The sequence below is a fragment of the Triplophysa dalaica genome, chromosome 16, assembly GCF_015846415.1.
Source record: "Triplophysa dalaica isolate WHDGS20190420 chromosome 16, ASM1584641v1, whole genome shotgun sequence".
Classification (NCBI taxonomy): Eukaryota; Metazoa; Chordata; class Actinopteri; order Cypriniformes; family Nemacheilidae; genus Triplophysa; species Triplophysa dalaica.
In genome coordinates, this window is record NC_079557.1 from 5,231,219 (window position 1) to 5,245,444 (window position 14,226).

At 37.1% G+C, this 14,226-nt stretch overlaps 3 protein-coding genes across 4 annotated transcripts; 2 read left to right on the plus strand and 1 right to left on the minus strand.

Moving 5' to 3' along the window:
- Nucleotides 1-198: 198 nt before the first annotated feature.
- si:ch1073-44g3.1 (uncharacterized protein LOC797133 homolog) lies at nt 199-2,366 on the minus strand. Of its 2 annotated transcripts, XM_056769146.1 has the most exons (3): nt 2,134-2,366; nt 1,758-1,796; nt 199-1,620 (listed from the first exon to the last, which is right to left on the minus strand). In XM_056769146.1, the coding sequence occupies exon 3, from the start codon at nt 1,615-1,617 to the stop codon at nt 1,018-1,020; it is 600 nt and encodes a 199-aa protein (XP_056625124.1). In that variant the 5' UTR covers nt 1,618-1,620; nt 1,758-1,796; nt 2,134-2,366; the 3' UTR covers nt 199-1,017. The 2 variants fall into 2 exon arrangements, with proteins under 2 accessions (XP_056625124.1, XP_056625125.1); XM_056769147.1 differs by lacking the exon at nt 1,758-1,796.
- Nucleotides 2,367-3,110: 744 nt separating this feature from the next.
- On the plus strand, nt 3,111-6,737 carry ppp2caa (protein phosphatase 2 catalytic subunit alpha a). The gene is made up of 7 exons (XM_056769145.1): nt 3,111-3,514; nt 4,321-4,530; nt 4,655-4,828; nt 4,995-5,084; nt 5,201-5,362; nt 5,518-5,636; nt 5,967-6,737. The coding sequence occupies exons 1-7, from the start codon at nt 3,413-3,415 to the stop codon at nt 6,037-6,039; spliced, it is 930 nt and encodes a 309-aa protein (XP_056625123.1). The 5' UTR covers nt 3,111-3,412; the 3' UTR covers nt 6,040-6,737.
- Nucleotides 6,738-8,084: 1,347 nt separating this feature from the next.
- sfxn1 (sideroflexin 1) lies at nt 8,085-12,909 on the plus strand. Its single transcript, XM_056769144.1, has 11 exons — nt 8,085-8,159; nt 9,700-9,869; nt 10,210-10,380; nt 10,590-10,688; nt 10,778-10,853; nt 11,040-11,125; nt 11,230-11,357; nt 11,802-11,851; nt 12,002-12,051; nt 12,161-12,208; nt 12,325-12,909. Exons 2-11 carry the CDS (start codon nt 9,706-9,708, stop codon nt 12,419-12,421), a joined length of 969 nt encoding a protein of 322 aa, XP_056625122.1. The 5' UTR covers nt 8,085-8,159; nt 9,700-9,705; the 3' UTR covers nt 12,422-12,909.
- Nucleotides 12,910-14,226: the final 1,317 nt, after the last annotated feature.

Consider the following 14,226-nt stretch of genomic DNA (forward strand, 5'->3'; position numbering starts at 1 on the left):
ATGTTATTTTCAAACCATCTATTTTAGCAACTCTGTTTAACTGTGATTGTTAAATATTATTCCAAAACACTTAGAGTTTTATAATAATTCTTAAATTACATTATGATGGAGGAATGCACAGCTCACAACACATTATACACAAAAAATTAGGTTCATGATAGTAAACATTTCTGCATGTTCCCCACACACCATTTATGTTTTTTGGAGTGACACTTGTTTATTTTAAGCAGATCAGGTGTATTTAATAACACAAAACTGTGATGCTTAAAAACAGAACAAAGTCCAAACGTGTAGTGTTGGTTTTTAGGTTCAGTCATTCATTGGATCGATTGTTTAGATTGGATCACAACAACACGTTGCCGAATATAAATGAACAGTTATATTTACAAAATCATTTTTGAAAAGGGATTGGAATGCCTAAAATCTGACCTCATATAAAACACCATTGTCTGTTTCAAAAGGGCACCAGACATTATTTAAATACAACACAACAACAAAAAGATAAACATACCATTAGGACATCACAAACTTAGCACTTACACATACACATCAGTTGAAAGGTGTCAGTATTATATGGTAAAGTCAATCGTGTCCCAGAATCTGAAGTGAAACCGATCGTGTAGTAAAGACTGATCCCAGGAGTTCACATCAAAAGCATTAGAACAAAAGATGAAGTTAACAGTAAACAACACAATTCTTTCTACACTTCACTTGAATAAAGTCTAATGACGGAAAAGATTAATATTTGATTCGATACCGTAACATTATTTCACAATACTACCATCATGCACATCTGTACAATAAGTTAACATATGTCATGGCAGTAATGCTAAAGGTCTTTGGAAAAAGATTCACAAAAGGATCAAATGAATAACACTGGCACATACACGTACGTTTAAGTATCAAAATCTCTCATTTTCCCTTGCAAGAGTTTGGCTGTGCAAACACAATTCACTGTGACTTTGGACATGCACCCACATCCCGAGTCCCCCTTGAAATAAATAGAAAAGACCTTTTTTACTCAGTGTCTTTTTCTTTCACAGTGGCTTCGCACAAGGCCCTTTTCTGCATCATGGTATATGGAAACGGAGCACCGTTGCAGCCACTATAGTCCAGTTTGCTGAGTCTTGCCAGCGTCTTGATACTCCCTGGAGGCCTACCTGGGCTCACCTTGTATCCTGCAGCTTTGGTTGTGCCCAGCGGCCTTCCTGGGCTGGTTTTAAAGCCCGCTGCTCTGGTGGTCCCGGGTGGCCGTCCTGTGCTTGTCCTGTACCCAGCGGACTTAGTTGTACCCGAGGGCCTGCCTCGTCGTCCGGACTTACCAAGACCCTTTTTCTTCTTGGATGCCTCTGGTGTCTCTGCAGCCCTCATTCGAACGCTTTGGGAGTGAAATTCATTTTGGGTGTCCTGCATCTGGCAAGACATAGGCTTGATCAACCCCTGTGGCAAGGGAGGCAAATTAGGGAGTGGCAGCTGGAGCGAGGAAGGTGGGGCAGATGGGTAGAATTTGTTGGATTGCGAGCCGCACAGCTCAAAGTGACTGACTTGGTGTTGGCCATCATCACCTATGCTGCCCAAACCGTAGTCACTGCTGTTGCTTGCTACTTGGTGCATCATTTTCTGTTGAAATAAAATATATTAAAAATATCAATTTACAAAGAGATGTCTGACGCATATTTAATTGTATTTCAATTTATAAACGCGATATAAAAACATTTAATATGATATTTATTTATTTATAAAAGTATTGTATCTACCCCAAAAGTCGGACTCCTCAAAGACAAAATAATACGGGCCTGCAAAAATAACTACAGTAAGTGAATGCAGAGGGAGAGAAAGCCCACAGTGATCCTCACAAACTACGCAAACAATTACATTTAATGTAAATCGCATCACATTACCATTAAATGAAAAAAACTTTTATATTAAAATTTAAATCGACTGAAGAATTTCGTTTATGTGCGTCTATCGTTGTTCTGTCATTCAATATGTTTAGTATGTCTTCTCGCCCCGCTTGATGCCTATTTGCGGTTTTGAAATAACTGCAAATAAAACCCGAGGTTAAATAATACAAATGTCCACTTAATATCAAAATAAAGCTTCATATTATAAAGGATAAAGAAAGTACTGTACCTCATCTAGAACGCGGATCACGGAAGGTGAAGGGTTAAATATAAAACAGACATTTCTTCCATCCCTGAATCCAAAAGCATAATGCTATTTACGCAAAAATATGGACATCCTTGAATCGCGTGGGATTTCCTCGTCCAAAAATAGTGATAATTTTGGTTTGTGGAATGAATATTTTTTCCTTTAACCGTTGAGGTTTAAAGCTGAAAGGCAGCCATTTTCGCTAGAAAAAAATAATAAAATAGTAGAATGGCTTTTACGCATGCGTCGGATGCTGGTGGGAATTTATACTATTTTTATCTTATACACCTATACAACATAAACGACGACAAAAGTTGGGTGTTATCTTAAAAATCTGCCTTTTAGTTTGATTTAAAGAATATGTTCATTTATTTTGTATTATTATTGTTTTATTTATTGCTACCATTCGCACCTGTTTATACACGTACATTCTATTGCATGTTATATGATTTCAGAGTCCTAGACGACCTTAAATAATAGTAATTCGTATAATTGTTATTATTATAAAATAATATTAGTATCAGGTATGTCTAAGTAAACTACCCTCTTAATAACAACCTCTGAACTACCCCCAAATAACGCACTCTTGATAATACCATATTCTGTATATATAACTTCCAATCTGGCCCAAAACACCTCAAATCTAGCGGTTCTCAAAAATTGTTGTTTCACTCTTACATCAGATGGCGGCAGCAAAGCACTGAAAACAAAGCAACACATCTGCCATGATTTCTACTGTGGCTGGGCGAGGATATAACCTATGTATTAATATTAATGAAGCCTTTCTGACGTTGATTGGAAACTTTCCTAATATTAAAGCATGCTTTTTAATATTTATTGAGTAATGAAGCTTCTCCTTGATCCCACCAATGGCTAGTCATGACTCCATAGTAAAGAACATCCTTATCAATAGTAGCCTTCGTATTTTTGAATGCGGATTAGGTGACGTCAACCTACATGAAGAGAGTCTTCATCGCTGCTGCGCACCATAAGCAGACCGACATATGAGAGCATGTGAAAGGAGATTTCGAGCTTTGTCGTGTTTACAGAGGGCAATATTATACTTTTCGTATTCAAGTAGTACGATAGTAACGCTTAAGTTCGTTTTCTCCCGTTCTTAAAGTATTTTAAGTGGAGTCAACAGTTTTATTTTGAACAAATCTAAACTGCGCTTGATCACTTTGACGCCAAACACGAATAAAGCATCTGAGTAATAGTAGATTATTTGTATCATTACTTTAATGCTTTATAATTTACAAACATGGACGAGAAGTCATTTACGAAAGAATTGGACCAATGGATCGAGCAACTGAACGAGTGCAAGCAACTGTCGGAAAACCAAGTGAAGATTTTGTGTGAGAAGGTGAGTTACAATTGACAACCATCACCATCATCATCATCATCATCACTGTCATTGTTTCAAACACGTGTTATGACAGGCGGCTCGTGGGCGCATTAGCAGACTGTCTGTATTTGTTCGCAGCCCAAACACAGTTGCGGTGCGCTCTTCCCACTGGCCGCGTATCCGAAGATGGCGGTGCCGAGTTATTCTATTATTGGCCATCTGTGCGCCATGGATGTGACTATTGGTTGTTGGCAGTGAAACGCAGTTAGCAACCAAAGCACGGGTTATGCCCCCTTTAGTGTTATTCGTTGTCAGGCAGAGATTGTAGATGGTGCAGATGCGCCTTTTGGTTAAAAACGCATCAGTGCATACAGATGGAAGAAACTACCCAGAATTAGGTTCCAACATAAAACCAAAACTATTTAAATTGCGTAATGGTGTTGTGATTGCTCAGTTTTTTTAAGTGACGTTTGTTGTCGTGTTTCACGTCCATGAACCATGTCCCCATTCTGTCATTCTTTGTTGCTATTTTTATTCAGTTCATCCTCAAGTTTACAGCATTTAAAAAAGTGACACATGGAATTACTTTTATTGGTGTGCACAAATTCATTTACAATATTCTTGACTTGAATAGACAATATTTACTTTAGATGTGACAATTGGCCTTCTAAGAAAAGACAGTTCAGCCGTTATCCACCATATGCTTCTATTTATTCTTTTCTGTCAGAGTCAACATCTGTGGCTTCCTCATCTTGTTAGGGATTGAGATCGGTTTAATGGCTGAGACTGTCGTTTAAGTGCGTCTGTCTGTTTATCTTTTGCAGGCTAAAGAAATTTTATCCAAGGAGTCAAATGTCCAGGAAGTGCGTTGCCCGGTGACAGTATGTGGAGATGTGCATGGCCAATTTCACGATCTAATGGAGCTGTTTAAGATTGGGGGTAAATCACCAGATACTAATTACCTCTTCATGGGAGACTACGTGGATAGAGGTTACTATTCAGTAGAAACAGTCTCACTTCTGGTATCTTTAAAGGTACGTGCCATCTGCTCATAAGACACAATAGACTTTTCTAATATAGTCTATATGGCATTTGGGTCAGAGTGTTGATGTAATATATGAATATGACTGACATGACAACTTTTTTTGAACAAATCAGGTTCGATATCGGGAGAGAATTACGATCTTGCGCGGGAATCACGAAAGCAGACAAATCACACAAGTCTATGGGTTCTATGACGAATGCCTGAGAAAATATGGAAATGCAAATGTTTGGAAATATTTCACAGACCTCTTTGACTACCTTCCGCTTACAGCCCTTGTAGACACACAGGTAAATTGCTTTGTAAATGACTTAATAATGCTATTTATCAGTTTTTGTTTCATTTACGTCAAAGCACAAATAAAGTGCACAGTGATTTGATGGAAAAAAGTCTGTTAAGCTTACATGTCTGTATAAACATTCAGATATACTCTATGGTTTATTCTTGTCCTCACAGATATTCTGTCTCCATGGAGGATTATCACCTTCAATTGACACACTGGATCACATTCGCGCGTTGGACCGTATCCAAGAAGTTCCCCATGAGGTATTAATTCCACCTGTTAATATCGAACAGATGTCAAGTGTTGTTATATAATTTAAAATCATTTACAGCACCAGCTGGGAATATAACTGACTAGCTTCACAAAATGATATTGGCAGGGTCCCATGTGTGATTTGCTGTGGTCAGATCCGGATGACCGCGGTGGCTGGGGAATTTCCCCCAGAGGGGCAGGGTACACATTTGGCCAGGACATATCAGAGACTTTTAATCATGCCAACTGCTTGACATTGGTCTCGCGTGCCCACCAGTTAGTCATGGAGGTAAGAAAAAGGATGAATTTCTATGCTCTATTTAGAATTCAATAGATTTATTCATTTTGTTTCGAGTAAATGATAAATGAATACATTCAGTAGACATGAATTAATCGACTCTGTTAATACAATGACAATCTTATTGTTTTCAAATCATTTTACAGGGTTATAACTGGTGTCATGAACGCAATGTTGTGACAATCTTCAGTGCACCCAATTACTGCTACCGATGTGGTAACCAGGCTGCCATCATGGAACTCGATGACACGCTCAAGTATTCCTTGTACGTTTATGAGCAAAAAATAGGGTACACTTTATTTTACGGTGCCCTTGTAACACGTTACATGTATTTACTATAGTATTTACTATAAATTATGCATATTTGCATGAGAAAAACCCTGAACCAAACCCTGTTCCTTACCTATAGTAAGGACAGGTAGTTTTTTATTACTCGGTACTTAAATGTATAATTACACTGTAACACGGGCACTGTAAAATATAAAATAAAGTTTAACCAAAAATAGTGTGACTATGCAATCACATTTATCTTATCTCACTTTTTGATGTGTTATGTTACGTTATAAATATTATACTTTTTTTGTTGTTGTTACAGTTTACAGTTTGACCCCGCGCCACGTCGAGGAGAGCCCCATGTTACCCGTCGCACTCCAGACTATTTCTTGTAGGACGGGAAGGCTTTTTGAAACAGTATTGCAGCACTGCTTGGCCAGTGGACAATGATCATTCATAGAAGACATCTGCTGGCCTGTTTGGATCTTCATTAACTCAGCCTTTCTGCAAACCCCTCTCCTAGGACCAAAACGTGTGCCATATATGTAATGCAATAAGATGACAATACATGCGGTCGTCTCACTAAGTTCACAATTACTTAGTATACAGTAGTACACTCCCATCGGCACAGTGTGTTTTTCTGTCACTCTACTAAAAAGCTGTTATGTTTTTCCAAAGCGCCATGTGTTTTAGGATTAAATATTTGAATATACACTAAAACGCTTTTTACTGGATAATGTACAATTTGTGGTGAGCTTTAAATAGTGTTGTTTTCTTTTAACTGCCTTTCCATGCTGCATGGCCTCGGGGTACACATTGAGCTGAGCTGTCATCAGGCAAATTTCTGACTGCTGTTTAAACGTACGCCACCGGCAGCGTTTTGTTGCAGGAGGGTGCGAGACACTTAAGTTAAATCCTTTTTGAATATTAAACAGTACTTTTTCAAGGCAGTATTTCTTGTTGTTAGTTTACAGAGCATCAGCAGTGTTTTCTTTGTGTCTGCTTTTGTATGTATTTACTTCATTCCCCTGTAAGTGGTAAATGAGAGCACAATTAATAGGGATGTAGGCAATAAACACCTGTGGTATTTATATTCAAATGTAAAGACTGTTTGTTGGACATGTTTACTGGGTATTCTGGGATGCTGTCTTGACTTAAGGTCCCAGCAGAGTTTGCACGTTCTCCTCGTGCTGCCAGGGGTTTCTTCCAGGTACTCTGGTTCCTAAAGGATATGTTGATGTGAGTGTGCCATGTGACTTTTTGCCTGCCTTTGGCCTGGGATAGGCTCCAGCACACCATTGACCCTGAATGGGATTAGTATACACTTCTTAAAGGGATAGTTCACCCAAAAATAAGTTTATGTCATTGGGTCAATGACAAATAAGAAAATGTCAGGTGGTGCGACCATATATTAATTTAAAATAATATACATTTAATGTATTTAGCACTGAGTATTTTTCCCCTCAGATATAAGAAATTTAACATAAAATCATGCCAAAATATTTTATTAAGAATTTTATTGAGAAAATTAACATTTATTTCTCAGTTTTGTTCTCTGTTTGTATGTTCGGACGGTCGCACCACCTGACATTTTTGGTCTTTCAAACACCAAAACTCAAAAAATCTATTGAATTTCAATAAAATGAAAAGGGTTTCTTATAAAGGACATATTGTAGATCCATTTGATATATGACATGTATTTATTCAAATTCTTTTGAGGAAAATAATGAATTTGGACACAAAACACGTCATTGACCCCATTATTTATTCACTCTCATGTCGTTCAAAAGCTGTAGCCTATATACATTTTTATTTGTGGAACACAACATTTATATTGAGAAATGTCAATGGGAGCCATATTGCTGTTTGGTTACCAGCGTTCTTCAAAATGTCTTTTGTGTTCATTTATACGAGGATAAGTAAATGATAAAAGAATGTCTATTTTTGAGTAAACTATCCCTTTACGAAAATAACTTTAATCTGTAGTTCGTCCTCTGCCATAGGGTGGTGCAAAAGAGTCATCGTAAATGATGTTTGAATTTCATTATCGTTGTAAAATATCCAAAGGATGGCGCTATATTCATAGACTGGACGCCGTTTATTATTTTTTTGCTTCAGCACTTTGAAATTATTTGAAATGTCTAGACACATGGAAGCACATTTAATAACAAAGAACACAAATTAAATAACAAAATCTGCATTCCTTTCTTTTAAATCAAAAGTCTCCGTCGATTGACACTAGTTTTTTACTAGTTAATAGACTTAAGCAGCAAAGATCTGTCGAGGAGTATCTTTATCTGTTTCTAGTTTTATACGTTGTCATACTTCCCAATTTCTTACGAATACGTTTGGAGCTTTTAATTTGAAATTGCACAAGCTGGTTGGTTGAGCGCATTGGGAGTAGCGTGCATTGCGGCTTACTTCACATTCATCCGTAAATACCAAATTAGCCCCAGTGAGCGAGACTGATATATACTGCGGAGCTGTGATTGTGTCTGACGGCGGGCTTTGCACTGTAAGTATTAGAACCTTTCGTTATATATATATTTTCCAGATGGCATTATTAAAAAAAATATATATATTTGCACAGTTAGATTGTCAATCCCTATGATGTCAGTAAATGGATTTGTGATGTGGCATCCAGGGGTTGATATGGAGCTGCACAGCTGCAGTTGCACAGATGGTTTTAAAGATATAACTGTGTCATAATGTTTGCATCCGCAGCATCACTCCATTGTTCATAAACACGATATTTATGCATAGCACAATTTATATTTGCATTACAAAAAAGACCTAGTGGAGCCAGCCAACCGGTACTGACTGGTTTTGGACCCTATATATCTATTAGGTAACAATGATAATATTTTAACAAATAATCATCAGAACTAGAAATCACTGCGCATTTAATATTAATAACATTTAGAAAACATATATTTTCCAGGTTTTTCTTTAAAAGGGACCAATGCAACATATGCAAAAGAAACTATTAAATCTAATATATACATTCAACACAATTATTAATGAAATTATACAGAATTTGCAAGGATTAAAACAGGCAGATGAAAAAACCCATTAGGGAAAGTGTCACAACAGCGCCGGTGTTCAAAGTTCAGATCGAGATTCCTGTGGATCCTTGAATATCTTATCACCACGATCGGCAGAAACGTAACATTGTTACATTTGTTTCAATGATAATACTTGACATAAAAGGAATGCGGTCTCGTGCCTTATTTCGTTTTAAAGGTTCACGCGCATAGTCTGAGCGATGTAAAATGCTTGATTTACTCTCCTTCTACAGCCATCTTTGGTGCATTGTCAATAAGGAAAATCTGAACATTTAATGCATGCAAGCACGTTATTACATTTAAATCATTCTGCCTCGTGAACTCATTTCTCAGCAACACGCAAATGTGTTAAATAGTTCAATCCTGGGTCGTCTGAGAGTTTTATCTGCAACCGCGGTGAAACCTTTCACATAGAAATCGCTTTTCTATTGGTCACTGAAGAGGAAACGTACCCGCCCATTGCTATAAAAAGTATTCTCACTGCCTCTGCCCCTGGCCTGCTCGTGAATTCAATGAATCGACCGACCCCCAATTAACACGAACCATCAGATCTGTGCAATCGTATTTTTCACAAAGCAAAGCGATTATGTGAAGGCAGGTGTTCAAGCATGCAACAGTGTTTATGCATACAAGATGTGGAGACACAGCAGCACCTGATGCAATGTTAAATCTTATCGAGCAGTTCTCTACATGACTGGTCATCTGTGACTATACAAGTACATGCTGATCCAGCACTGGCTGAGAGGAATTTCATGTACAAGCATTATTCAGTTTTCAAGGGGGGAGAATTCATTCATGACATCGTTTTGTCTAAATAAATGTAAAATACATTTTAGATACACAATATTAGACAGGTCGTTTTTAACCTTTTGGACCTTTTCAAATCAAAAATAAGCCTCGTGTTCTATGTGCTGAAATCTTTGAACTATTTAGTTCATAGCCAGAATGATTAAGATAATATGAAGTTTTAAGAGAAGCATATTTTCACAGAGTACCATGGCGGCTGAGCTCTCCACCTCCATAAATATCAAAGAGCCTCGCTGGGATCAGGGAACATTTGTGGGTCGAGCAAAGCATTTCTTTACCGTCACAGACCCGAGAAATATCCTCCTGTCGAAAGAAAACCTTGAAAAAGCATGTCAAATCATACAGGATTACAGGTAAATGAAACATGTCTTATTTTCTACTACAATATTAAAGTGTGAGCAAAAGGTCAGGGACCCCTTAGAGCTTCCACTGAGATTTGCATGTATTTTATATGATTTGCCTGAATTATAATTAAAAATACATTTGTTCACCCAAACATGACAATTTTGTCATGATTTTGTGGTATTGATTCAAACCTATGTGACTTATTTTTTACCGTGAAATGCAAAAGATGACAATTTGAAGAATTTCTCAGTAACAAATACTGTATGACTTAGATTGACAGCATTCACTTTCATTTTATGTAAAAGAGCTTGCTAGATAACAAAAAACATCACCATCTTCCACTTGAAGACAGGGGGTAGTGGCACCAGGTCTGACAGAAGATGAGCTCTGGAGGGCCAAGTATATTTTTGACTCCGCATTCCATCCGGACACAGGCGAGAAAATGCTGCTGATTGGTCGGATGTCTGCTCAGGTCCCCATGAACATGACCATCACTGGATGCATGATGACTTTCTACAGGTGCACTATGGTCCAGTTTCTAGTCTGGTTCACGTACCGTATGTAACTCAAGTCTTTATGTAACTTGTAACCCAAGTACAATTCTTTTTGCTCACGTGTCAAATATTATATTCTCGACATGTGCGTATAAATTTACTGTGTAGTCATCATTTAAAATACACTTTTTTTATTTCAACTTTGCCTTATAATGAATTTATTCTTGCTTTCAGGACAACTCCAGCAGTTTTGTTTTGGCAGTGGATCAACCAGTCTTTCAATGCAATAGTCAATTACACCAACAGGAGTGGAGACGCCCCCATCACAGTAAAGTAAGAGTTTAGATCTAATGATTTTTCTTCCGTTCGAGTTAAACATGTCCTAATTTGCATTATTCATACATCGTGTTGTTTCCTTACAGCCAGCTCGGCACAGCATATGTATCAGCCACCACAGGTGCAGTGGCTACCGCTTTAGGACTAAATGCATTAGCAAAGGTAAAGACCTATTGTTATTTACTAGTAAGTTCCCTTTATGGAATTGTATCACAATTCAGTTCAACAAGCAATTCATACGTGTTATGTGATCATGACCTCATTTATGCTATTATTTCATAATGTATTTGTGTTCCTCCGTATGTGTGTTTATTCTGTTAATACATTTTCCAATGTTGTCTGTTTCAGCATGTTTCTCCACTCATAGGACGGTTTGTACCATTCGCTGCTGTAGCTGCTGCAAACTGTATCAATATTCCACTGATGAGACAACGGTAAATAATGATGAATAATAAAGAACGTCATGTTTGTTTCAGGTTATTTGTGTTAGGATGAACATAAACAGTTTACATGAGTGCTTCTCTTATGTTTATATTAGGGAACTCAAACATGGCATTCCAGTAACAGATGAGAATGACAACAGGTTAGGAGAATCTTCAGAGGCAGCTCAACAGGCCATCACACAGGTGGTGGTGTCCAGAATCCTCATGGCCTCTCCTGGAATGGGTTTGTTTCTCTACTTGTGTATTTAATTGTAACAGATTAATTCATTTTAACTGATCTGCACTGTGCTTTTTACAATATATTTATAAAGTAGAAGAGTCAAATGGACAGACTGCATATTGCATGCAAGGAATTATGCTATAGACAGTTTCATCGGACACAGGCGCCTGGCCCAAAGTTAACTTCTGGTCTGTGTTTGGTTATAACATCATTTATTTTATATATAATATATATCAGTATTAATTTATATTTTAAAATATTTTTACAACACTATATAATATTGAATATATTCATAAATTAAATTTCATTACTCAGTTATTGATTCTTTGCAGTCTACCGGAAGTTAGATTTGGACCTCATAATGTTTGTTAATGTTGTTGCCACTGTCTATACACTAACTTTATGAAAGACCTTCATCACACATATATTTTGCTTTTTTCCGTGTAGCTATTCCTCCATTTTTAATGAATTCTTTGGAAAAGAAGGCATTCCTCAAGGTATTTTCATTTATCTCTTTACATTTTGCTTACTTTCCCAAGAACTCAACGAGATTGTCCGCTCTGCTCGCATACATCAGACTTTACAATGCCCCCATAGAATCATCTGCTTTGTTCTGATGTTGATTTTATCCATCCTCGCCTTTTCAGAGGTTTCCGTGGATGAGTGCACCCATTCAGGTCGGCTTGGTTGGATTTTGGTGAGTTTCCAGTTTGGTGATGTTCTAGAAAACGGTTATTTTTGGAACAAACCGAGAGATTCGGAAATTGGTGAGTTTATTTCATTTGTGTACACCTCTTTTTTCTTAGTCTTGTGTTTGCGACGCCGTTGTGCTGCGCGTTATTCCCGCAAAAGAGGTGAGCAAACTTTCACAATTTTGCCTGTAATCCTTTATTGACGTTATTTTAAGCGTCAGTTTGTAGCAATTCTGTAGCACTTAATAGTTGCACATCTTCTGATTGAACACATGCAGCTCAATGGCAGTGAGCCGCTTGGAACCAGAACTGCAAGAGAAAATTCGAGCCAGTCATCCCGGTGTAGAGATTGTCTATTTCAACAAAGGACTGTAAGACCAACGTCCGTAAACCTTCACTCTGCTGTAATGATTTTATTTCCCGTGAATTTAAGACATGTCCTTGTGTGCCAAAGTCTTCTCCAGGACATCCCAACCTCAGTCATTTTGTAAGATGCTTAGTGATTTTAAATGAAATGCATTTCGTCATTAGCTGTGTTAGTCATTTATTTTACGGTGCTCATCCAGACTACTGTGTGTACATGTAATTATTTTTGACATTCATGAAATAATCGTGTTTGAGTCATACAATGTTATTTTAAGGATCAAAGATTATTGTCTTGTTCTATTTGTGAGCATTGCAATCAGTATTTTGTGTTGATCTTTTTATGAGGGTTGCTGTTTATACAGTAATGTCAAATTTTAACTTCAGTTTAAAGTCACGTGACCTCTTTGACAATAGTGCAATCTGTTGAACATATTGCCAAATACAAACCTCTGCTGCACATTTCATTAGAAACAGGTTTAATAAACAGAGAAACTTAAGCGTGGTTTTAAAGAAGAGTATTATATTTTACTATCTTCTGTATTATGAGTTCAAAAAACCCTTTAGATGTTATGTGATCATTACTGTGTATTTTCATCTATTTTTCTGCTTGCCAGTTGTGCATGAACAAATGTTTTAGAGAAAACAGAGTGAGGTTAAAGTTCAAAGTGTTCTCATTGACTGTTCCAAAGTTCACTCCACTCTCAGTTTTGTTGCCTAAATTATATCTACCTGTTTTTGTCTGTATGCCATATTTTCGTACTCAATGTTAATTTTTTATACATTTGTTAATAAACACAACAGTAACAAATAGAACAATATTAACAATAATAGCAATGACTAATTGTAAGATAATGTGCTAGATGACACCAGCTAGTTATCGTCTGATCTTTTTCTACGAATTGTAAATCCGCACAATCCAAACAGTATTTTTTAGTTCCTGCTAGAGTACCAGTTTATATTTCTGAAGTATTACATTGCCTTTCCTTAGACATCACGTATTCTATCCATCTATTTCTAAATGTTTTTAATGATGTTAAACTGTGCACATTCCGTTTTATTGACAGTCTTATGTGTTGAGATATTTTATATGTTTTAATATGTTGGCTTGAAACTGTATAACCATAAGAGCTCTTGGTAAGCTGTTTGTTGACCGCTCCGACCTTGATGTTGTGAGATTGTTGATGTGCCACATTAGTTCAGTTAATGAATGTAGTCTTGGCAGTAATGAAATCAAACAGAGCGAGTTTATCGTTCCATGAGTACAGAGGTTGTGTTGTGGAATTGTGACAAAAGCACAACGGGTGTTATTTTTATTTTTTTCAGTTTTCACCCGGTTTAAAATTGTATGTTTCACACTTCTCAGTGGATGTTTATGAATGAGTAATTCATTATATAACTAATGTACTGATTATTATTTTGTAGCTAGAACAGGACTTGTTCAAATGCACAGGGCCTCTTTTATGGGTGGGGCCCTTCTCTCCCCGACCCAATGAGTAGTCTATTCCACACAGGACCTAAGTGGAACCCCACATCATTAGCCAGGACAATGCTCCTGGTTGTGTTCCCATGACGATAGGTGCTATCAGGCCAGATTTAATTTGAGATCCATGACGTATGGATTTTATAACTGATTTCAATGTAGTCAAAGACTACCAGGACTGTAGCGTTGCTAATCTTTACCCTAATCATAAATACACTTTTTTTAAGCTTCTTTACGAGGTTGTTGAGTTCATTGATTATATATGAAGTAAAATCCACTGAATACAATGTTTTCTTGACGAGAAAGAATCCATGAATTCAACATTTATTTTCTA